General features: G+C 43.2%; 1 protein-coding gene across 3 annotated transcripts in view; it reads right to left on the bottom strand.

Moving 5' to 3' along the window:
• Positions 1 to 26,408, bottom strand: part of LOC146370186 (partitioning defective 3 homolog B-like) — a 209,077-nt gene that overhangs the window by 108,688 nt on the left and 73,981 nt on the right. For all 3 annotated transcript variants that reach the window (XM_084908589.1, XM_084908590.1, XM_084908591.1), the window contains 8 exons: positions 25,276 to 25,401; positions 20,730 to 20,988; positions 19,822 to 19,930; positions 18,586 to 18,725; positions 18,366 to 18,494; positions 5,182 to 5,373; positions 4,346 to 4,504; positions 935 to 1,070 (listed from right to left, as the gene is read on the bottom strand). In XM_084908589.1, the coding sequence (XP_084764715.1) occupies positions 935 to 1,070; positions 4,346 to 4,504; positions 5,182 to 5,373; positions 18,366 to 18,494; positions 18,586 to 18,725; positions 19,822 to 19,930; positions 20,730 to 20,988; positions 25,276 to 25,401 (1,250 nt within the window). The remainder of the gene's footprint in view (positions 1 to 934; positions 1,071 to 4,345; positions 4,505 to 5,181; positions 5,374 to 18,365; positions 18,495 to 18,585; positions 18,726 to 19,821; positions 19,931 to 20,729; positions 20,989 to 25,275; positions 25,402 to 26,408) is intronic.

Genomic DNA, 26,408 nt, shown 5'->3' with positions numbered 1-26,408 from the left:
ATCATTCACGCAGAGGGCACATGAACAAGCATGTTCCTGTAATGTTACACTCCTGAGGTCACCAAATGGACCTTTAGTTTGAAATCACTTCCTGTAGGTGAGGACTTGTCTTAAGGCCCTTTGATGCGTTCTTCAGAACGTGCATGTTAGATACAAAGTGTCTATGTGAATGGCTGACTGAGGCATGTTGTGATTTCAGTTTATTTTAATAAAATGGAACTGAAGCTGAGGCCGGTGTCACCGTGCGGAGACGTCTTTAGGCGCTCCTGAACCTGAGACAGCATCAGGAGCGTCTCACCTGGGCTGAGGAGACAAAGAGCTGGACTGATGCTCAGTGATCAGTGAGTGAAGTTTTCATTTGGAAATCTCTGTCTGTGAAAGGTGTTTTCATCTTTTACTTATTTCCTGTTTTATTTTGATAGTCTCCTGTCTCATGTGTGTTGTATATAGCATCACTTCCTCTGTGTTGTTTCCTGTTTGATTAGTTTCAGGTGTTTCCACAGTCGCCCTCCCGTGTATACACAGTCGCGATCTCCCTTTGTTCGCTGTCAGATTGTGTGTTTGTGATCCCGTTCAGTTTGTCAGGCCTTCCTCCAGAATGAAGGTTCCTCTTTTGTTTATCCAGTTTGCTTCAGAAGTCTACTTTTGGGTCCAACTCACCACAACAACATGGCAGAGTTCTGATTTTTTCCTGTTGAGGTCTCTGCATTTAAACGACCCAGCGGCCCAAAGCCTCACAAAACAACCGCTCTCATATCAAATTTTAGGACAACAGACAAGGACAAACAAACAGCCTTCAGAAGTGGCTGGCAGCACTCAGATCCACAGATGAATCATCTGCATTGTTGCCGATGCTACCACGTTTGGTGCTCGCAGCAACAACAAGGTCAGCGCCACATGATTGAAGGGCAGTTATATAACATGCTAAACTCACCGTTAGATGCATAAATGGCGTTGGTCACCAGAGGGAGGTGAACGGTCTCAGCGGCCTGACCGTTCATCGGGCTCATCGGTGCAGAGAGGCCAGAGGAGCTGTCAAATGAGCGACTGGGTGATCCACCGTGTTGATCCTGAAACGGGAACAAAGACCGCTCAACACTTTCAAAATAAAACAAAAAGGAGATGTGAATCATACTTTGTTGGATGAAGTCTGGGTGACGTGCTGGATTCTACTTGTTTTGTATGTGGACTGCATTTAAACGGAGAGACGAGCAGTAGCGTGTGAGAGGTTTTCAAACACAATAAGACGCTGAGTGAAGCCAATCCGAGGGAGACACTCGAGAGACAGTACAGGGTCAAGGTGAAGGAGGGGACTGCATTTCCCATGCCCCCACAGGGTTACAAGCACCTTCAGCACTGCTTCCTCTTTCAGTGTGTGGCACTGAAACCTCGATTATACGCTCTGCCGCCGCGAGTCCGCTCGAGTCACGGTGACGTAAATTTCATCATCACACGGTGAGCGCGAGGGTCCGTGTGGATGTGTGTGCAGAACATTACAATGCACCAACTATGTAGCAGACTTGAAGGGGACAGCGAAGTATAACAGGAAGGACTGCGGGGCGGTCGGGTCTCCAGCGGCGTATGATGGTGGGATAACACTGTCACACCTCTCCCCTCAGAGAACAGCCCTCTGAGGGCCCTGCGCTAGTCAAACAAAGCATTGATTATACTGTCGATGTGTCTCGTTGTGCATGTATTATTTCTTTAGGAATTGAATTTGCATTTATTTGTCATTTGTGTTTGGGTGCAGAAAACTCTCTGGATTCATTAACATGCATGCATATGTATGCTGCTGCTGCTTTGAGATTCAGTGTACTCTGTTTCTTTGCTGTATTTGCCCCCTCTGCGTTGGATAATCCCCACTCTCAAACAACAAAGGAGACATAACAACGCCCTGTGTGCAATAAATCCTCCTTGTTGTCCTACTCTTGACCCCACACCCGGCCCAGCCTCCTCCCAACTCCAACCCAGCCTATGCATCCAGCAGGCCCCCTTCCTGGCTCCCCCCCCAGCATGCTCCCCATTAGTTAGTATTATAGTGCAATCAGATTTCTCCTGACAAACATGCATCACCCTATGTCTGCGTTCTCTGTTTATTTTCATCATTAACTCCAATAATCATCAGTAACAAGACTCCATCCACCTCTCTGAATATGAAACCATTAGAAACCGACTTTGTTCACTCTGCTAAAGTAGAAAAACACGGCACACAGTCACACGGCACTTACACCGCTGCCTCATTTTCTGTGCTCGTGGTTGTTTTTTCTAAGACTTTCCAAGGATGGGAGGAGCGCTGCTCTACAAACAGCGTTTGAGCCAAACGGGAAAATCAAAGGACTAAAAATCAGGTGAAATTCACTGCATTGAGTTGCAGGTTTTTGGCGTTGGTGTTATTCTGCATGATGAGCACCAACAGCAAGAATCAACAGGGTGGATGTTTGAAACCTGCTTCTTGTTTTTTTGGGACGTCAGAAGGACCGATGGTCGAGAACAACGTCAGAGTATTCCCGCTGAACCTGCAGAACCATAGCGATGCAGGCAGAAGGTGTTTGGATGGGTCCTGTATTAGACGAGCAGCAGAAGTGAGAGATTAGAGAGAGACAAACACAGCCAGAAGAACTGAGGGAGAGAAAATTACACGATTCAGGGAGGGGAAGATATAGTGCTGCACTTTTCTAACACTGAAAAGCATCAATGTTGAGTCCAGAAAAAGCTTTTAAGGTACAGTCTCTTATCTATCTGCCCCCCCCCCATTTTTAAGACAAAGTGGTGACGGTGCCTTTTTGATGCATCTCACTGCTTTCCTCGTCAGGTGATTGACAGGGAGGATGGCCTAAGCCCAGCAAGCCCAAGCTCACGGCTACATGCATGCATGAAACCAGCTTCCAGTTTATCCAACTAATGCACTAAATCCCACCTTAAGAAGGCTGATAACTGATATAAGTCCAAATTTTTATCTGTTTTTTCATTTAAACTGCATCTGTGGCTCTAAATACACACACCTTCTCTGAACGGCGTCTATTCGTGTTGATTTGTATCTCTGAGTGTGTGTTTGGGGTGCCTGTATGTGAGCACACTGCACAGCGTATATAGCTTTTTCAATAACCAGCAGGTCATCCGAAGGGTCATCCACACTTGAGCCCACAACCCTGGCTTTGTGCGTGCAAGGATTTCTACAGACGGACTACAGAGCCGCGGAAAAGGCACCGGCTGAAAAGCAGGCGAGATGAAAAGCGTCTCTTTCTCTTATAAAGAAAGGAGATACAGCTGAGTCAAGAACGCTCTGTCACACACACACGAAAAGCTTTTGCTGCTGCCTGTGAAAGCAGAGAAGACACAGTGTGAAGAATGCAGGGGCTTTCAAACGTGGTGGAAGGCAGAGATAACACACAAGATAAACATATTACCGAGACATTTATATGCAGTCATGTGAAAAATGAAGTAGACCCAATGATTCAGTCGCCTGTAGCATCACCTTTAGCTGCAACAGCTCGAAGTAACAGTTTTCTGTGGGATTTTGTCGTCTCTCGCGTGACAGCGTTTCATTGCATTGAGGTCTGCTGTCTCAAAGTTGTCTCAGGGGGCTCAAACGGCATATCAGACACCTCATGCTGTCAGCACGGTGGAAAACTAGTTTGGGCCAAGCTTTAGATGTCAGACACCAGGCCTCACGTTCGCCTCCAGAACACTGTGGTATACAGAGGACGACTCAATGACGCCGTGGCGTCCAGATCACCCCCCTCCACCACCGTGCTGACAGCATGAGGTGTCTGAGGTGCTGTTTGAGCCCCTTGATGCAACTGTTGTTGTGATTTGGTGCTACATAAATAAAACTGGATCAAAGCTGTACTGGTTTAGTTTTTCTCTAATTATACGTAAAGTGTGTAACTTGCTACCTGAGGCCTGAAGACTCTGGGGATGAATCTGCTGGGACATCCAGGAGAACTGTGGCATCGCCTTAACACACCTGGATGCTCCAGACCAGTAAACTCCTAAAACATCTGCTTTTCAGTGTCTATTCTCTACATTTCAGTTATATGTTTAAGTTTTGTTTATCCAGTCCATCCATGTAAAGCTTGGTTAATCTACAGGTTGAGGAGCATTATTTAAATTAAATGGCAGCACTGAAGAAGCCCATATCCAAAGCCTTGTGAGGCCTCGGTAACATCTTCTGGTCTCTTACGACTGAAGCCGAAATATATTTATTTATTTTTCATGTTTTTACTTAAAAATAATATTAAAAGACTTGTTGATAATTGTTTTTCACATGACTAACTGCTCACTGGCTCATTAGTTTAGCTCATCTATCTATTATATAAAACGACACACAAGGCAAAACCTGTACCTTTAAAGCTCTCAGCACCACCAGCTGGATGGTCCCTCTGACGTTGCCCTCCTGTGACATGGAGCGCCGCAGCGTCTCCATGGCCATGTGATTGGGGCGTCCCAGTAGAGACTCTCCATTTACAGCCACCAGCTGGTCATTGACATGCAGGCGTCCATCCTGTAAAGCACAGAGCGGTTTGCTGAAGTGTGCGTTTTCTACAGTTTGCATTGCAGATATGTCTTTGCAGGAACTCTGTCTACATGCACGGACACACGTGCCTGTGAGTTAATGACAGCTACATGTTGAAGATCATTTATTTACGCTGTGTGGTCTGACATTCTCTCTTTTCAGCGCTGGCAGGAAATCACTGAGCTATGATGGAGAGCTCACACAGACGCTCGCTCACACACACCTGTGGCCTTCACTGAGTGCGTCTGTGAGGTTAAACCAGCCAAAATGACTTAAACCCTGCACACACACATTCTCAAGGCTGTCTGACTTAACGCAGTCTCCTCCTCATCGACTGAGACCTCCGTCAGCTCAGTCTGCCCGACTGCATCGGCAAGATATTTACAATTCCTCTGCAGCAGGCCCTTTCCATCTATTCCTGTCTGTTTGTGCACAAACACTAACAGCTGCGCCCAGTGCCGGTCAAACAGAGAAGAAGAGGTCAAAGATTAGCGGAGCAGGATCACAACCAGGCCTCAGATGAGAGTCTTGTGTGCAAAGATGTCCACGTGGGATGAGGCTCATTTTCTGTTCATTTACACTGTGATTGGAGCAAAAGAAAACATCGCACTGTACGGATAAAGTGATTTACATGAGTGTGTGTATGTATGGGAATACTGCGTCACCTTGTAGGCAGCTCCTCCGTGTATGATGGATTTGATGAAGATTCCCAGATCCTCTCCCGTCTCCCTGGACTTGTTCCCTTTGAGGCTGACGCCGAGCCCCGCCGAGCCGGTGTCGTTGAGGGGCACCTCAAACATGAGCTGCTCCTTTCCATTCTCTGAGACCACGCTCGGCACGCGGGACACCTCGTCCCTCTGGAAGCGACACAGAGTAATGGAGGCAGAAGAGGCGAGATGGGGATGATGAAGGGAAAGGGTTGGGAACGGGGTGAAGGCAGGAGGGAGAGGGTTAGCTCATTGAGCTTGAACAGTCTTCAAAAGCTAAACTAAAAGCTTTTCCACTTGAGAGAAACTACCAGGTGCTTTTGAACTAAATTTCTCTCCAAATAAAAAAATTGTAGTCAGAGTATAAAAAGTTTAAAAGAAAGAAGCCATTTGGACCGCCTGCTTTTATATACCCACCTTTTTTTTTGCTCTCAAGTCTGCAATATCAATAAAATGACCTGCGCATTTTCACGAGGTAATTGAAGAAGACGACAAACACAGAAAGCCAGAGAGACTAAAGCAGGAAGAGCAGAGTGAATATAATGAGGAAAGATGGTGAAAGGCTGAAATAAGAAGCAAAGACAGACCATATACATAAAAACTATCATAAAGCCAGAAAGCAAAAGGAAAAAAACTGCATATTATGAAGAGAGAGAGATGTGTCAGTAATGACTGAGTGTGAGGGAGAGTTAGTGGCACAAAGACTGTGAACAAAGACAGCGAGCAGATACTGACAGTCAAAATTATGTGATGGCTCAGCGGGACAGAGCGAGCTGAGCTTCACAGCATATGGATTATACTGTTTACATGATCCTAAGAGGAACAACAGGTAAACAGTAGTTTTTTATTTTTCCAGTTTTTCAACAAACTCACAAAAATTGTGAAACCACAGCTGAGCTGATGTCAGGGATGGACGGTGGTCCGACTTACTGACAACAGCTCAGTGACATTCATAATCAATTAAACCTGCAAAGCTACAGTTCATCTCACACCTGCACATATAACCGACAACACAACACAAACATGTCACGTTTACGCACGGAAGATCCACCATCATCCCCAGCATCATCATCGTCATCATCGATTGAGAGAAAACAGGAGGATGATTGTTGTACGTAGGTCTAGGTTCAAGTTAAAAACAGCAGTTCAGCTGGTATCTGATCACTCATTCTCACTAATCATGGTGGCTAAAGCAACCTGTGCTATATGTCAACATGCAACTATTTCTTCATGCAGGAAACAAGAAATCGTCTTGAGAGCAACAGCACGAGTGAAACAGCCCACAGCTAAATCCACATTTGTAAAATCTCATCTGCTCCTACAGGTCAAAAAAACAGACAGATCAGAAAGATGATGTCAAATCCACTCTGCATGAACAAACCTCACAGCTGGAGTAAATCACCGGGAAGAACGTCACACCTAATTTCCAAAGCTAAAAACACACATTTTATCCAAGCACGGCGTTTACAGATTCATGTTGCACAAATTCTCCTCATCGTTATTCATTTTAGACTCGATTACACCGACGTCCTCCAAAAAGGACCAAACAACAAACCCAGAAAACTGGAAATTCATTCGGCTGCTTTTTGATCGATCATTTCACGTGCAGTCATCTTTAACTTGTGACCCTATCAGACAATAAAAGGTTGTAAAATCCTGATTTCAGCAGCACATGCAGCGTGATGACATCATAAATATGCTAATGAGCACAGATGTCACTGGAGCAGACTTTAGCAGCTTTCTGCAGAGACAGAGACGGTACATCTTCATACATATCTGTGCGTGTGACATCTCACCTACAGCAGAACATTTAGCACAATCTGCAGAAAATACCACAATACATATGCATTAGCATTTAGCCAACAGACACACAGGCCTGGTTTATTCTAATCGTATCTGATGCAGGGACACTTTTTAATGACAGTGTGTGTGTGTGTGTTTCCTGTTGCATGAAAGCTTCAGTGGCTGCAGCTTTGTGTCGTCTCTCTCCATGACTGTCTATACTTTCACATAAATTACTGCATTGATTTGTCTGTTTACACTATATATCTGTGAGTGAGTCCATGTCTGTGTGTATGTGGCTCTGCACACACATGCATTAAGTCAGCCTGAGTCTGCCTCTGTGTTTGTTTGGGTCAGCAGTGTCAGCTTTAGACACTGTTTGTCTGTGGGGATTGTAGGTTTAACAGCGTTAAGCCGACAAAAAGTCCACTACTCTGCAGAAAACTGTTTTCCCTGCTGGAAAAACTTCCCCATCAGACTGACTGTCCAGACCTGATAGGAAGCTTTCCGACCTTGGAAAGAACTTCAAAACACCCAGAAGAGGAATGTTAGCTACTTTCAGCACATAATTACAGTGAGGATTCATTAGGCTCGAAAAGTCCATCCAAAGCAATGCTCGTGGTTTGGCAACTTTTCAGTTTTTCCGCCGCAGCTAAAATGTTTTTATTCGGCTGATTTCGCCGCGTCCTTTTGTTATTTGTGATTTCTCACGCTCGGCACAGAACAGAGCAAATGTCCGAATGAATTTAGAGCAGAGGATGGATGTTGTACTGCAGCATTTCTCAGATAGGGTGGGGAGACCAGGACCACCCACAACGGTGTGAGACGTTTTATGGAACCTGACAAAAATATGCAAATGTATGTAAAGATGGTTTCTGGGTGAGGAATTCGATTTCCCATAAAAATAAGGAGCAAGCGCATCCTCGGAGCACGGAGGATTTAACAGGTAGTGAGATAAAAAAAAAAGAAAAAGAAAACAAAATCACCAAAATTTAATCGAACATTTCTATTATCTCACCTTCGTCACTACGAGCGGCGGCTATATTCACATGCACTACAATAATAAACACTACTGCGAGTCTGTGGGTCCGTTTGACGTTTGTAGCCACGCAAACGTCTTTGCTCCTTAAACTCTATCAAATCCATCCACTTACAGGAAAAGCTGTTTGCATAGCTCGCTCCTCGTGCTGGTCATTTAACGTTTAAATGGGTCGCCACGACGATGGATCAACAAGAGGACAAGCTATTAAAAAGACAGCTTCGTTGGTGTGTTTGTGCGTGCTTTTTTTTATTAAACTGAGCCGGGAAAACATGACAGAGGGAATGATGGAGAGACACATTATGTGAAAACGAGTGAACAGTGCGCTGCTTCACCTTTAAAGGACAGATGAACTGTTAGCCAGAGCCGCACAAAGATTAAAACGCTATCAGAGGAGCGCGAGGTAAGACGAGCGGCGATCGTAATTTTGGTTATCGGCTGTGTTTGATCTGCTTTCACACTCGGCACTATAAATTATGTCGTTCCTCTATCTGGGTGCGTGTTTGCGAGGACACCTGCTTTCAGCGACGTGGTCTTTTAATGAGAATGGTGCACAGATGCCCTTCCACCCAGCCATGCTGAGGCTCTGTGAGTGTGTGTGGACAGCCCCATGCCGTGTGAATCACTGCCCAAGGATCTATTTTACAACAGTGGCCGTGTACTTAAACGAGGCGTTGTGATTACACAAGCATGCATACACACAAACAGCTGAGGTAAGTACTCCCAGGGACCACACCTGACATTAGGGGCCGTGCTTCTGACTTATGAAAATAGCTGTCCCATCACTGACCACTCAGGATGGGCTCCTGTTGTCCAACCCCCCCACACCCTATTCTTCCCTAATGGTTGGAGTAAGAGCAGCAGCAGAAACCCCCACAGCCCCGTCTTAGTGAGACAAAGGAGCATTTACAATCGTACAGAGACAGGAAGATGATGAGGAGTGACAACAAAGAGGAAGCTTTGGAGGTTAACATGTCTGTGTGAAAGAAAGGAAACCACTTGGCGTCCACGACACATTTAATATACAGAACAAATCTCGGCAGAGAGGCTGGTTGGAATCGGGCAGTGTACTCTGGCTCATATCTGCCCGTCGCTGCCGTTCAACAAGTAAAGTAATGCTACTAATATGGATTTCCCGATTAAAGGTCTGCACATGCAGGGCAAGCTGGCATGTAGGTGATGTGAAATCCACAGCAGGTGTTGGCGGCACAGGGTTTGTTTTCCAAGCTTACAAGTGGTCACGGGCCATCGTGTTACATTACGGGTCCGCGGTGCGAGCCGGGCAGCCTTCTGTTCATGTGCCGAGGATCCCCACATGAACACAGAATTGCTTTTTGGCAACGGCCGACAGTAGAGTCGCAGCTGCCGTTTTCCACACATCCAACACGTTAAAGAAAATACTTTACATGTCAGGCTGCACTGAGGACCTCTGACTGGAAGTAGGGAATGTGCTGATCCCCGCTGACACAGGCCGGAGAGCATATCAGAGTGTAATGTAATTATATTTACCTACAAATATTTAAAGGTAGGCACTAGAATAACGGGGGTAACAGGAAACAAAGAAACGATGACACCATAAGTAAGTAAGTGCTGTACGTAATACAAAGTGTTTACACAGTAATAATAGAACACACGTGTACATCAACATAATGCAAATTAAACAAGGATGTAAAAAAGCAAGATTATCCACTCCATAACAAAAAGTACAGTGTACACAACCATGAAATAACACAGTACTTAAAACTACTTGCAGTATAATTATTCCCTGTAAAAAGGTCTTCCTGGTGTTACCGTGTGCACTATTGAATATCATGCTGTTTACAATAAAACTTGTAACCACCGATTGTGACGCTGAACTCACGAGGAACGTTTTTACTAAATGTCAGAGCGCGCGTGAGCCGATGGGTATTTTCTCATATACCGTATTTTCCGCACTTAAAATCCTTTAATTTTCTCAAAAATCGACAGTTTGCCTTATAATCCAGTGACCTTATGTATGAATCCTGGCTGTGCTCACTGACCTCGAACCGATTTTATGTGCTACATGGCGCTTAAAAATCTGTCAAAAATGTTTTAGTCCGACTTTGGTAAGCTACAAAGACGCACCGCTTGATGGATTGTTGGAGCATTGCGGCTACTGTAGTCAGGAGCCAACTTCAGTCAGGAGATAATCCATCCACAATACGAGGTTAGTCATTAATATACTGCAACAACATGGGAATAGAGCAGCTGTGAGAGAATTCAGCATTAATGAATCAATGGTAGAGAAGTGGAGGAAGCAAGAAGAACGAGTTGAGTAAAGTTTGACTTATCTGACTGTTTTGTTTCGATTAATGCGCCTTATAATCCGAAAAATGCGGTACTTAAGTTAACTTATATGCACAGTCAGAGGAGTCGCCCCCTGCTGGCCAAAAGACGGAATGCAGGTTTAAAGGCTTAAGTTTTCAGACATGGAAACTTAATTACGTAGGGTTCTGCTTGAATGAATAATGTATGAGAGATGTAAATAACATCATCAGAGGCTGTGCACAAAGCTCAGTGCACTTTCATCTGACCGCGCAGACTACCCGCATGTCTGCAAATGAGTACGGCCTCAGAATAAAGACCGTATCTTTGAGTAACCGCGCTGATCCCCACTGGATTGACACAACTGACATGTGCGAGTATGTGTGACACTCGTGTGCAAAGGCGTTCGAGTCACAGCAGTGTGGTCGAAAGGAAAAATGATGATGATGCTGCTAAACCTTCAATAAACACCAGCGAGATGTCACATGAGACAGAGAGCCAGAAAAAAAAGAGGAAAGAGACGTGATACCCTTCTCGGCTGCTCTCCACTGGGATGATGGCAGCTCCTGCAGAGACACCAAGCTGCCAAGGAGCTTGTGTGTGTATATGTGTGTGAGTGTGTGTGCATACACAGGTCTCTGAGGGTGTAACAGATGGGGGATCTACTGTAGAGACTCTGTGAGGTCACATTGGTGACAATATCAGTGAGACGTAACACACACACACACACACACACACACACACACACACACAGAAAGACAACAGACTGCAACAGACTGCAAAGACTGCAGCGGTGATGAATGAGGGATTATCAGAATGAGGAAACTGTTCAATAAAGTTGTTTTGTTTTGAATGTGCTCTGTCACCAGTTGCTAACTGTTTACTGATTTAAATGTCACTGTGTGTCTGTGTGAGTGTGGAGCATCTGCTGCTAAAAAAGCATGTTTCCTGTTGTGGAAAGGAGAAGAGCAAAGAGAAGACGGCCGTGGAGCTCGACGAAGAGCAGATGACAAAAGCAGAACTACACAACGAGCCTGCAGGAATCAAATGCAGACCAATCAGGCCCACAGATTTCTATCCAAAGTGTACTTGTGAATGGTTTGTATTCATATTGTCATCTACTGTGTCAAGCATACATGCTTGAGAGGTGGGGGACATGAATACTGAGACGCAGTCCCCAGTTCTGGATTGTATTTACCACGACGGGAAGCTTTCACCTCACTCAGAAAGATGTTTCTGTTTTCTTGGCTTTTTGACTTGTTAAACAGAAACGTTCCTCGTGCCACCCAAAGGTCCACTTTGATGTTTAATCTAGCAGGAGCCATTCAAAGCATACTTTTATGAAATCACTGCGAGTTTGAACACAACAGGGGTTTATGTTTGCAATTTTACACATATTCCACAGATTTGGATCAATTTACACGACTCGTCACATCCACAGCTTACTCTGGACCCCTTCATGTTTCAACCCACTGAGTCATCTTTAAGCATCATTCAGTGCACATTCTGTAAACCACAAACCGACTAAAACATGAACGTCGTGAAAGCACGCAGCACATCGAGGAGGGGAGGAAACAAAGTCACTAGCACGCTGTCAGCAATTCCTGTAGTTTCTCCACGGCAGGGGTGCCAAACATAAGGCCCGAGGGCCAGAATCAGACCAGCACAGATTCCAGTCCAGCTCTCTGGACGGCTCTGGAAATTGTGCAGAGGGGCAGAAATTTTGGACTCGTTTTACAGCTTTTCCTGCTGATAAAGACTGTACGCCAGAGTAATTAAATAATAGATAAACAACTATTCAATAAAAGGGTCCACAGTTTTTTAATGGTGATTTTTGTAAATTAAGATAAACTTCCTGCTTTATAATCAGCGGACAGTCAAAGAAATAAGCTGCTAGAACTACTTCTTAACCCTGTGAGACCCAACCCATCAAAAATAGCTCGAAAATTCAGATTCTTTTGAACTGAGATGTTTATGAACTCTTATAACAAAATCCCCATTTATTTATTTTTTGCTGTATCATGTTGTTTTTGATATCTTTTTATTATACATTTCTTGTATCATATTTGATACATTGGGTGTTTTTGGCAACTTTTTGTTAACAACAGTGTTAATTTTAGACAAAAAAGAGTTTTGCCCATAACATTTTGAAACTATGGCAAGTACTGATCATGTTGAAGAGACAGAGGTCTCAGAAACTCGTGTAACCCTATAATGCCATCGTGCTCACAGTTCCTTCATGTATTGCAGCAGCATTTCTCTAACATGTAGAGAAACTGAGACGTGCTGGTGAAACTTCTTTTTCTTACACCATCACATCTCCGGGATTAAATGTATAGTTAAACTGCTTCACTCTGACACACAGAGGAGTTTCAAGCTCTCATTTTCATAACAACTCTTTGCAGGTGAATTGGACGAACCACGCAACCTTATTGGCAAGTTGTTAATCATCAGACACAGATTGGTTCAAGCCATATAACCCAAAGCCTCAAAATATGGATTATATTATGATTTCATGATCGTGCATGGCTCCAGCTGCCCTGCTCTCTGCTGCAGGATTCATCACTGTTGCAATGAAGAAAAAGCAAAGCTGAAAGACGTTTACCTATTTTACTTTATGACCCAAAATGTTTTAGAGGCCTTTAGCAAACTGGCAAAGGGTAAACGAGGAAGTCGTCAGTGACATGCATGAAAAAATAAACTGAACAAAAGAAGGGGAGGGAGGGAGAGAGGGAGGGAGGGAGGGAGGGAGGTGTGAAAAGTCTGGAAGCAGAAAAGAGCATCTTTGTCTCAAACACTAGTTTCAAGACACTAGCCAACTCAGCAGGCGTATGCTTGTTCATGTGCAGAGAAAATTAAAGAAAAAACATTGCTTTATGTTGTTCGCAAGTGACAATACGTGTGTGTGTGTGTGTGTCCGTACAGAGCGCCAGCACAGCAGGATGTACACTTGCTATACTGTGGAATGTGTATTAAGATGATTTTATTTCACAGAAAAGTGACTTTGAGTAAGAATGTGTGTGTGTGTGTGTGTGTGTGTAGAGCTGGTGTAATGTCTTTGTTCTACAGCAAGCGCACACATTAGCACACAGCACCAGATGGTGGGCTAAAATGAGACAACGGAAGAGGGGGAGGAGAAGATAGACAAGCTCCTTCCATCATTTCATCATCATCCTTCGACTGTTTCCTCTCCAGAAACACAAACACACTGATATAAATAAAAAAAAATCGGAAACTTCAGTCATATCACAGTTTTAACAACGATGCAGGACGCTTTAGAAAATAGCTGGAACTGTGTGGAAAGAGTTTCACACAACTCCAGGTGTTTTTGTGCTTCAGATGATGACGGTGCAACGTTGTTTCTTTACATTAAATCAAGTCTTTTGATTCCTAACGAGTGATGGGAAACGTTAAGCTTATCAAGCACTAAAAAATATTAAATACACGTGTAAGACTTTATTATCTGGCCCACGACACGAGGTGTAATTCCCCTTTAATTAAGTGGAATTTCAAGGAATTTGAAATTACAATGTAATTATATTTACCTATAAATACATGAAGGCAGGCACACTAGAACAAGACAGGTTTGTGCAGGAGTAAATGTAAGTAATATTACATACTGCATAACATCACGTATTTCACAATTATCCTGTAAGTACATTTAAGTTGTGCCTAATTTCTGGTTCTTTTACAGGAAGTACACGTAAGTCATTCTCAGTACTGCATCATTTCTTGGAAAAACATCATTTCGCCATCTTACACATACTTGTACATACTCTGTATTTTGTGGAGGTTTGTTCCAGGAAAGGAGACGCTTCTTTTGAATTGGATGCTTGAACAGTGAAAGAAAGTTAGACTTGGCTCCCTCGTAGGTCACACAGACACTTCAAACTTTCATGGTATTTATTTTTTATTGTTGGAAATGCAGAACATCAACATATGTAACGCACACTTACCCTGTAAGATGGGAAATACTGCTTGGTTTTACTGTAAATTTTCACACAATTATTCCATTGTTTCTTATTCTGGTGCTCCTGCCTTTAAGCATTTGTAGGCAAATATAATTACATTGTAATTTCAAATAATATACCTTTAAACTCCATTTAATTACAGGAGAATTACACTCTTAGTTGCGAGAAGTACTAGAAAGTGTTACCAGAGCAGAGCAACAGATAAAAAAATAATTACGATTGTAACAAAAACACCACGTTCATAGATTCTTGATACTTTGATTCTTTGAGCAGTTATTTTGTTAACTATATTCCAAAAATGAGGAAAAGTGGCACCAGCTGATGCACTTACAGGCGTACGAGGCTTCTGTTTCAGTGCGCTGGTGAGGGTCAGCAACGCCGTCCTCGGCCACGGCGAGTCGAAGCTTGCAGAGCTGTGCGAATGCTGCTTAAGTAAAATAACTTTCCAGCAAAGTGGGACGATCGTTCGGTTAATGAGGCGCGATAATATTATTAGACTTTCACTGTTTTAGGGTTTTTTTGTTGTTGAGGTGATAAAAATGTAACCGCAGTGGAAAACACGCCGTGTCTATATGCAGCATTTATATCACCAGCCACAGAAAAGTGATTATTTTATGCCAACATACATCTAAAGTGCAGAAAGCATGAAACAAACACTGCTGCTACACTTACAGACAAAAGCTCGACTGAACTACACGTTTCCCCATCAGCATCAACCCCGTCGTTAATATGAACTTTGATCTTCTGATGATATTTCTAAATGATCTGTAATTCTGCAGCTACCTTTCTGACCCGGCCTGTAAACCATCCACTCTGTCACACTGTACAATTTTTTTTAATTTTTTTTTTTTTTTTTACACAATTTCTTATTTTTTTTTAAATTAATTATTTATTTAATTTTTTTGTAATCAATTTTTAAATGTTTTTGCACACATTTTTTATTTATTATTTTATTTTGCATTAATCGTTTTATTTTTTGCACACAATTTTTTAAATGTATTTATTTTAATTATTATTTATTTTATTATGTATTCATTTATTTATTTATTGTTGCACATATTTTTTTAAATTATTATTTCTTTTATTAATTGTTTTTATTTATTTTTATTAACTTCTGAAAAATTTTTTGGGGGGTTTTGTTTCTCTACTGTAACTCTGTTTTTCCCCATCAGCATCAACCCCATCTTTAATATGAACTTTGATCTTCTGATGATATTTCTAAATGATCTGTAATTCTGCCGATACCTTTCTGACCCGGCCTGTAAACCATCCACTCTGTCACACTGTACAATGCACTAATTAAACACAGAGACGGGCACTTTAAAAGCACTGGTCCCTTTTAAAAACTCTCACCGCTGAAACAGCTGCGCTTGATGACTACCACCGCCCTGAAATCCCTCGCCCGCATATCCACACGCTAGTCTACACTTCAGCACATTAAAATTTCAATCAAGGAGTGTGTTCACAGCTCCATTATGCAAAACTGTAACTGTATTTGCTGCTCTTGAAAAGTGTTGTGACTGCTGAATAAATACCACCAGCTGTTAATTAGACAGAGGTGAATTCTAGTGGGGCGGACGGCCTGACAGGACAAGTGAAGGAGACAGAGAGAGACATTGGAGGGGAGAAAGGAGAGGGAGGCAGAGGAGAAACTCTGAAATACTGCACATTCAAAAGGACGAAACCACACCCACACAGGCCAAACTGAGCAAAAGTGAAAGCGTGTCCCAGTTTCTGTGTCAGCAGTCCAAACAAACTCACACATTTCTGTTTATTCACATATCTGTTAAACACATTCATCACAGATCTGTTTAATGGGGCTGTCAACGCTCTCTTCTGCTGGTTTTAACACCACATCTGTCCTTTGTTGCTTTGATATCATTTGATATCATCTTATTCCCTTAATTTAGCATCAACTACTGAAACAGTTCCCAGTTCTCACAGTAAAGCAGGGATCTAATAAGACGTGCTGGGCAGACTAAATCAAACATTGTGACAAATATGAGGCTTCACTACAGTGATGAAGGTGTAAACGTTACAGTGAAGTCCATTTTATATAATCAATAGCTCGTAAACATTTATCTTTTTTGCTCCTTTGTCCATTTAAAGATGTGCTTTGTGGTTATTTACTTCTTTAACAGGTCATAAGAAGTCAGTTCAGTCATAAATGGTCTGAACCTTCATTAACAACACAATGAAATAAAGAGGTGCCCTTGAATCGAGCCTGTTTATGCTTCTCTCCAAAAACAGAATTCAGAGAACAATACTTGACCTATGGGACACTGTGGGGCATCGGTGCAGAAGGACAACACTTTGGTGTTTGTGCTGAGTGAGTGTGTGAAGGAACAACCAGGACCAATGGGAGTTTAGTTTCCTGAGCAGCTGAGACTTGAAGCTTAACTCACAGGAAAGTCTATCAGGGTAAAATGTATTATTTCCATCTTCAGTTCAAGCAGCCAGACGTTTTGGTTCAGATGTGTGATTTCAAATCGATGTCACAGGTTTATCAGCAATCATCTCCATTTTCTGTCCAGGGAAGCATACCACTATGACCACCTGCTCTGACCCAGCCAGGGATTTGTCCAGAACATCCCACAGCCGCTCGACTGGACTGAGGTCTGGGGAACGAGGAGGCCAAGTCAAACACCTCACACTGCTGTTGACTCAGCCTGACTTGAAATGGCCAGTATGACCTCAGGACTGGTTATCCTGACCACTTCACCTGTCGGCGGTCAGGATGTTGTGTCTGATCGGTGTACTCGGGTATATGGAAATCACACGCTCATACGTGTCGTCCCACCTGAGGTGAGTGCACGCTTTGGACTAAATAACTCGATCAGTGTTAAAGTGCAGTGTGTTTCTCAGCTTTCTCCGCTTCATGTACTTTGAGTTTTTCTCCTTTGCATGAATACAGCACAGGCAGACCCTCAGCAAGTGCAGCTGAACATGTTGTTGTTGTTTTTTACACCAACACACCATAAAGGAGAACATAAAAACAATGACGCACTCCACCTTAAACTGGTTCGCGACTGTTTTCTTTGCAAGTATATTATTATCGACCAGTAGAGCGATTCTGAGTGGACACACAACAGGATGACAAGTGCAGACATTCAGGAACACATCTCAGAGAGGTATCCTCGGCAGACTGTCATGGAGTTCAGACATGCGTACATGGCGAGTGATCACATGTACACGCACAAACACATCGCCCCGCTTCCTGTCTGCACAAACAGAGTTTCCTATGGGGCTCAGGGTCACAAGCTCACGTCTGTACGTGGAACTTCCCGGCAGCCGTTGAGGAAACATCAGTCGACGCGAGTGGAAAGAGACACAAGAGGGAGAAAGGCATAAAAAGCAACATGAAAAGGAAGAAGACGTAGGAAAAATGAAGCGGCGTTGTGAGACGGGCGGACCGGAGACAAAAGCAAATGTAACCAAATGAAAAATGTGATCTCTGTGCAGTAAAAATGATAGTTATCACCATCTGTGACAGAGCCACAGGTGTGCAACACAACTATGATGAAAGCAGAAGGGAACAAAATAACAAAACATTTATAAAATGAGTCACGGTGTCGAAGAGCAAATATCCTAAAAAACCATCAGGAGACAACAAAGACGAAAAGAGCAACAGTTGTGATTATGAGCCGTGCATGCAAAACAGCTAATCATGCAAAGTCAGAAAAAGATGGAAAAATAGAATCAAAGTGGTTTAAAGACGCCTTTATTGTTAAAAGCAGTGATGAAATTCAGCACAAACAATGCAGCAGAGGAAGACTGGAAGGAAAGACCCGATAATCGGAATAATATCTGCTTCACAACGGCCTCAGCCGAGTCGTCATAATGACGTTATCTGAAACACTCGGTCACATGACTGCTTAGTTAAGTTCAAAAAAAAAAAAAGGAAAGGCAATATCACTGAACAGGAAGTGTATCGTCTTTTAGGTCACGCATCATCCGGGCAAGTCTGTTGATCGGACCAAAAACAACATTATGAAAACAAAATCGTTAATAAAAAGCCGGACAGCGCCCCTCTGAGCACGTCTTTCACTGTGACTGGCTCTTACCATTTCTCTGGGTAGGAACATGTCTTCCTGCCGGAGGACCACCAGAGACACGCTCTCGCCCTGCCGCGTGCTGCGCAGCATGCACACCAGCTCCTCCTGGCCCACACCTGTGATATCCACACCGTTTACCTACAAACGCACACACAGAGTCAAGACACTGCCACCATCATCCCCATCCTCATCATCGTGTTTTGTTATTCTGGCTCAGACTGTGCTGCACCTCGAGTATGCGGTCTCCAGACTGAAGGCGTCCATCTTTCACCGCAGCCCCGCGGGGCAGAATGTTTTTCACTAGAATCGGACCGGGACCGTGCACCGAAGAATCTCTGGTGACTACAGTAAATCCAAGACCTTCTGGACCTACACACACACACACACACACACACACACAAATGAATGAAGAGGTGAATTATAGCGAGTAGCCACGAGTAACAGCTCTTGGCCTATCCTGACACAAATATCCTGTGTAGCTGCCCTTGTTTCTCTATTTTTATTCCCCGAGACTGAGAGTACAAATTTTACACTATAGCCTTCCTACACACACAGACACAGACACACACACACACACACACACACAGAGGACCTAAACCACTCTTGAAAACTCAAACAGTGTTGTTGACTCAGCTCCTGACTACATACTATAAGTGTGATAATTCAAAGCCTTAAGAGATTGCATGCGTGCATGTGTGCATGCATGTGTGTGTGCATGTGTGTGTGCATGTGTGTGTGTGTGTGTGGCTTTAAACCCTTCAGCTACAGCCGCAGTTAGAGTTCCTGCAGGTGTGAAATTGTTTAAGGTTTGTGGAAAATGAGGGAGAGATGAGAAAAGGGCAAGAGAGGTAAGAGAGGAATGAGTGAAACAAAGCGGAAACAAAGAGTGAATGTTCCAGAAACGGGGGTGATGAATATTAAAACACTAATCAGTGAAAAACATGTGCACAAAATGTGCACGAAAGCGTTCATACACATGCATGCGTGGACAAAAAGGCCACACGCAGACGGAGGGACTGGTTGAGCACTTTATAGACCTCATTAAGTCTAGTCTCTTTAGCAGCGCCAAGTCAGCAGTTTGGGCCAGTATGAATTCATATCAGCAGAAATGAACAGATCAATAAAGACTTAATAGACCCTGAAGAGAGAGCCTCGGGAAGACGGAGAGAGGAAGGGCGAGAGGAAGGACTGTAAGCCAGAAAACAGTGAAAAAGGAAACTTTTTATGGAGAGACAGCAGGAACATCTGTAGAGACATGAAGAAATATTACAGATGCTGATTAATAAAAATCCAGAGTCACAGATGGGCTTCAGAAAAAAAAACTAAAAATAAAAGAGACTCTCGTCTAATTTTACCTGAACCTCAAACTGAGAACACACACGACTCCTGAACAAAGAGCTACAAAAAGTCATATTCACAGAAAAATGATGAGTGAGGCTCCGTTCTGTACACAGGTGTGTCACACCTTTCTTTAAATCGATCCTTAGTCTTCGTCCTCCTCTCTTATTGGCCATCAAGCTAGAGAGGGCGGGGCTTTTCTTCAGGAGGGGGCTCTCACTTTTCCCCTTGGGGGTCTATTTGAAAAACAAGAAGCAGTAAAATGATTTTCCATAGTAATAAAATTCATTGTTTCACATTTCAAAACCCCAAATAAGAGTGTGGCATTTATTAAACAATGTATCTGTTACAGCAAAGTCTAACACACACTGGTCACCTTGGAGTCGCTGTAAAAGCAGTTCATAAAAGCAGCTTTAAATTTAAGATGTTAAACTTTCTAACAACCATCAAACAGGTGAGAAAAAGATCTAAACGTGCTGGAGAAAAACAGTATCGATAAAGTTTGCGTACGGACGCGTGCGAGTCTGGACAACAGTCCATCACATCTGCATGACAGGAAAAGATAATCAGCTGCTGCTAAGAAACTGCTGCCACAATGCCAGCTGTTTTTAAATGTCAGCCATGTCACCATGGTGATGCTGACGACAAAGTTACATCTGTTTGTGTTTTAGGACTTGATCGTTGTAGGAAGGAGGTGGGAGCAGGTCAAAATAGCCCGAAGTTTGAACCTGTTTCTACAATTACAGCATCTAAAGAATTTAAAGCAACCCAAAAATAAAAAGTTGTATTTTTAGCACTCGAAATAACAGACCATGGGAAATATGGTCTGTCTTTAAGGAGGAGGCTGGAGAGGTCTTTAAGTCAGCACTCGCTCTAGAAGGAAAGGTGAGGAGACCGAAGCTCAAGCCCGGGCTGTATTGTGTATTGTGCTTGCCTGTGCACACATTAATCATTAAAACTGCAAACTTTTTACAAAGCGTGCACGACAGATGCAAAGTCTGTGTCAGTCTGTGGATGTGCAGCAGAGGAACTTACACTGAAACCCGGCTCGAGGCCGGCCGTCTCTTCCGCCAGCCGCACGGCTGAATTCTCCGAGGGTTTAAACACAGGTTTGGCTTTGACAGGAGGCGGAGGCTCTTTGGTGTTTCCAGTTCGGGGGCTGCCGGTGGGACCGGTATTATTGCCAAACAGCTGACCAATCAGACTCTTCTCATAGCGCTCTCTGTTGAAAGAAGGCACGACTTCCAGGCGTACAACCGGGGAACGCATCGCCTGACGGAACACATCCTGAGATCTGAGAGGACGAAAACGAGGAGAAAGTTTTACTTAAAAGTTTGTAGCACATTACGTGCACTACAAGTGGCACACACTGAACATTAAAAGGAATCATGTCATTAATCACAATTACACAGGAAGAGCCGTTATCTATCTCTGACACAAAAACGAATTACTGAAGGGTAGATAACTCAATCAGGAGAAAAATACAAAAAGACACATGGTATAAATATGATTATGAATGACAAAAAATGTCAATTAATTGGTAATTAATATAAATGGGATATCTGATTTTTGCAATAGGATCATTCATCTTAAAAGACTTTAACTTTCATTTCTAAGACTGGCTAGTGCTGCTCTGACAAGTAAGCAAAGTAAGCTGATGTATAATCAGCTAAACAGGAGTTTAAACTAATGGCAGATTTTATATTTCTGCGTGCAAAGGTTAATTCTGACATAAAGACATTATAACCTAACCTGAAATATAACATCCGCACATTTTATAATGTGCCACTGCTTACTGCTGGCTGTTCTGTGCATCTCTTAATGTTTTTCTCAGGAGTAGAACAGGAGACAACACCGAGCCATGACACCTGTGCAGAAGGCCATCATAATCTCATGATCTATAAAAAAACATCATTTTGCAGGGGATTCGTCTATATCAGATCACAATAAGTACGTTAGGGGAACGGTTGTGTCAGAAGCTGCAGTAAACACCATTATTCTCCTCAGATAACTGACAGAGCAAATCCAGTTTATTAGCATTTTATTGGGTTACACACGTATCGTTTCCCTCCCAGATTACGAGCGCATTATAATGATTAGAAATAACCGTAACCAGAGACTATGTTTAGAAAGTCCTGTGTGAAACCTAATAAATCACGTATGGAATTATAATGATTTTTTAACTACTTAAAGATCCACTCAGCTGGGGAAGTTTCCACGTAGAAGAATCAATCAATAAATCAATAAAGAGTCAGCCGTCATGGAGTACACTCACTGAAACACCTGCGTTCTTATTTATTTAGTTATCTTACTATGAAAACATCCAATCTGGGACAGCAGTGCTTAGATTGTCACAGCCAGAGGCTTCGGTTTATATAACAATAAAGATCAAAATTAGGAAATTAAAATGTGAACGGCTGACGGGGTTTCCTGGGATCTCATTTCACACCCAGTCGTCTTTCCAGACTTAAGGCCGTCACCTTTATGTCCTGAGTGGGGAGCGTGTGTCACTGTCTCCCACACTGCTGTTGGTCCTGCCCCAAACTGCACAAACACTGTTCATCAGTCCTCTGAGAACCGCAGAAAATCTTAAAATCTGGGACTGATTTCGGTGCCTTTACTCTTTGGTCTTCCAAATACTTCAATCCAAAACAAACATCAGCGTTCTGACTTTCTGTGCCAGCAGAAATGTACAACTTCAGTGGATCTCCCACAGTAACATTAAAACACTTCCCACTGGACTTCACGACACGTCCACGCTAAAGATGTGTTAGTGGGAATGTGTCTATGATATGTTGTCTTCCTGTGCTGGGCTCTGAGTAAATATTATTTTTGTTCTGTTGGTGAAAATTAAAACCACAGTTTGATGGTTTTTTTCTAAAAACATCTGGGAACACCTTTTTTACGAGCAACATCAGACGCAGCCGTAAGACTGGCTGCTGCTAACATCAGAGAAACCGCTCTGTGCAGCTGTGCTCAGCAGACCAACATCTCAGAAAGCACAGCACGATGACCACGCCCGGCTCCTTTCTCGTCCCGTCGTTGAGTGAATATCATTGCTGTTACAGGGTCAGTGCTTTGTCCTCCATCACTGCGAGTCTGTTCCTGAGTGCAGGGAGCAAACGTCACTAAATCTGGTGTGGATCTCAGTTTCCACTGATGAAGTCAGATTTGGCAACAACAGCATAAAAACTTGGACTCCACAGTCACAGCTGATGGTGGGGGTCTCCGTGCTGAAAATGTTTTATTGGAACATCTTGGGGACTAATATCAAATCAATCATGGTACCAATTAAAAGCCTTTATGGATATTTTTGCTGACCACACGGATTTCTTATTGCCATCTACTAATGGACACTTTCAGCATGTCACAAAGAAGCAGTACTGTCAAACTGGTTACACTGGTTACTGCTAACCATATCTGATATCAGGAGCTCTGCAGCGTAAGTGCTCAGCTGATAAATCTGCATAATTTTCAATATAGACCAACATCTCAAAGGAGGCTTCCAGCATCTTGTTAAATCTGATACCAGAAACAGAGGCTAATGTGAGAGTAGGGCAGGCCCACACCACGTTAGAGTCCCCCTCTGTGAATACATACATGTGTAATACACATTCACGGCAAACTGACTGAGCATCATATCTGCCAGGACGCAAAATCACAGAGAAAACCCACAGAGACTTCACAGGACATCCAGGAGAGCTGAACATGTCAGTTCACTCATTCAGAGGGAGCATTGTAATATTGAATACTACTAATTGTTAAAGTCTCTAATATTAGCAAACATGACCATAAAAGTAGACCTTTGTAGCCCTCATGCCTGCTGGCAGTTCATGGAAATCTATCCTTTTATATTATTATTACAAATGTAACTCCAAAGGCCAACATGGTGTACAATACAGGAAGTATGTGAGTGGATGTGTGGGCTAATGGGCGCAGGACGCCACCACAGGGCAATGGCAGTGGATATGATAGCTGCATGTGTGTGTGTGTGCGTGTGTGTGTGTGTACACATGTTTAGACATGTTTGTGAGGACAGAAAATTGGCATGCTATTATACTTATGGGGACAAAACACTGGTCCTCACGAGTTTGAAGACATTTTTGAGGCTCAAAATGTGGTTTTAGTGTCAGGGCTACAGTTGGGTTATGGTTGGGTTTAGGCTGAGGGTTAGGATTAGGTATTCAGTTTTGAAGGTTAGGGTTCAGGTAAGGGGCTAAGGAAAGCATTGTGTCAATGAGATGTCCTCACTAAGACATGAAAACGAGTGTGTGTGTGTGTGTGTGTGTGTGTGCATGCATGCGTGCGTGCGTGTGTGTGTGTGCGTGTGTGTGTGGTTGCATTGGAAGCATAGTGGACAGATGAGAACATGTGCATTTGAGTAAAAAAGATATTCTAATCAAGCGGGCTTCCCCTAAAACAGCTGCCAGACAGGGACAATGACAGTGTGTGTGTGTGTGTGTGTGAGTGTGAGTGTGTGTGTAGACATAGCTTTCAGGGGGATCAGTGGACTTTCTGTGGCCCACTTACACGTATTTTGCAGGATCAAGCTGCATATCACAATATCACACCTGCCATGACGGAACAATACTGAGAGAGCATGTGTGTGTATGTGTGTGTATGTGTGTGTATGTGTGTGTATGTGTGTGTATGTGTGTGTAATACAGTCCATTCAACTTTGTTAATGCTGAGAAACAGACTGATAATATATCACATGTAAGATTAAGGGTGTAATACAGGAGAAAAACTGTCCGTGTGTGTGTTTGTGTGTGTCGGCGAGTGCACAGGGGGCTACACACCTGTCTTTGAACAATAGGTACAAACCTCAGCGGTGATAATCCATTTACCTACAGTACAGCATAAAATACCTCACGCGTAATCTCATTACCACAGTGAACACTGGACAGGAACTGTTGTGTGAACTGAATACACAGTGTAATGTGATGCAATCAATATAATATCCGCATCTGTGCCTGTAATCTGTGGCAATTGTTTTTACGGGCGTCTTTTATCATTTTAATGCTCTGTAATCACATTACATCTCTAAACACTCGTGTTTATGTAGCCCTGTTCAGGCTTCAGGGGCACCGTCAGCAAACTCCAACATTTGATCTCCAATGTTGAACAAATCTTTGCTTTAAGGAATGACGTGGAACAGCCACGCAGAGGCCAGCTTCAACACACACACACACACACACACACACACACACAGATTAATCCAGAAGCAGCGCTTTCTAAACATCTGCCAAGTGTTTTTCTGCATTTCTGTGGATTTGCAGTGCTACCTCACAGAAGGTGAGACAGCAGGGGAAGACAGGTTTATACTTTAGTTTCGTTTTTTCATTAACTTGGTAACAATACCACAAATTAATGTAATTTTAATGTAAAATCCAAACCTACTTTTAAAGTTAAATACGATTATATTGCTCCATTAACCAAAAATCACAGAAGAAACAGCAGCTCCTAAACGTAAAGCAGTTCTTTCTTGGTCCGTACACAACGTGGACATTAACTGTAACATGATACGCTGTGTTTATTTCATTCTACGGCTGTGCATTTATTCTAATAGAGCTGTACTCACTGGCTGAAGGTCTTGTCCAGGAGATCGGTGTCGTTGATTTTCACGATGCACTCGTCTTCCTGAAACAGGCCGTCCTTTCTGGAGCGGCTCTCTTCCTCCACTCCACGGATATACAGACCAAGAGCCCTGACGGAGAACATGCAAGAACAGAGCGAGAGATTAAAGGACGTTTTCCATGCACAGGTTCACAAACGTTCACAACTTCTTGCATGCAGACAGACGAGTCTCCATATGGTTTACTTTACCACAGTTATGGTCATTTTATCTCCAAGCTCCACTGTGGGTTTCTACTATAACTTACAGTCCTGTGAAAAAGAAAGTTTGCACAAGACTCCCTGTGGTCCTGTGAAAATACCCTGACTACTTCCAAAGGAATTAAGAGGGTAACTGATCATCAGCAAGTGTGAGCACCTCTATAAAAACAGAAGTTTGCTGGTCTGGAGCTTTGAAGCACGATGCCAGGGAGGAAAGATGTAAGCAATGAGCTTATAGATGCAACTGCTGCTGCCCACGAGTCTAACAAGGGTTATAATGTCATTTCCAAATAATTTGATTATTCATCATTCTGCAGTGAGAAGTGGTAGATATTCAAGACAGATGCTAACGTTCAGAGGGCTGAGCATCCCTGAAAATCCACCCCAAGGTCAGACTGTGCTGTTCTCAGAGACGTCGCAAAAACCCCAACAGCTCCATCTCAGACTCGACAGGCCTCAGTTAGCATGTTAAACATGAAAGTTCATGACAGCATAATTAGGAAAAGACAAGTGTGGCGTTTAGAAGGGTCGCCAGGAGAAAGCACGCAACACGCCAGCATGGTTTAGGTTTGCAAAGGTGCAAAGACTCGAGATCAGGCCGAAGAGGAGATGTTTGGCTATAACACAGCACATCAGTGAAGCACAGCAACGATAACAACTGGAGTTTTATACAGAAACAAATCCTGTTTCTCACAAACAAGTCATAAGATCAGCGTACAATCATGATTTAGTCTGCGCTTGACTGTGATGATGTAGTTTAAATGCATGCTTCTATATCCGCCTGATTCTGTGCATCGCGGTGCATTACGACTCGAAGAGAGCAGCATTGCATGTTGTTTATTTAATCGCTGCTGCAAAGACTGGCTGCTTACCTCGGCT

The sequence above is a fragment of the Perissodus microlepis genome, chromosome 16, assembly GCF_051167445.1.
Source record: "Perissodus microlepis isolate ML-2025 ecotype Zambia chromosome 16, ASM5116744v1, whole genome shotgun sequence".
NCBI lineage: Eukaryota > Metazoa > Chordata > Actinopteri > Cichliformes > Cichlidae > Perissodus > Perissodus microlepis.
The sequence above is the reverse complement of the archived record's forward strand: the minus strand, read 5'-3'. Positions and strand labels throughout refer to the sequence as shown.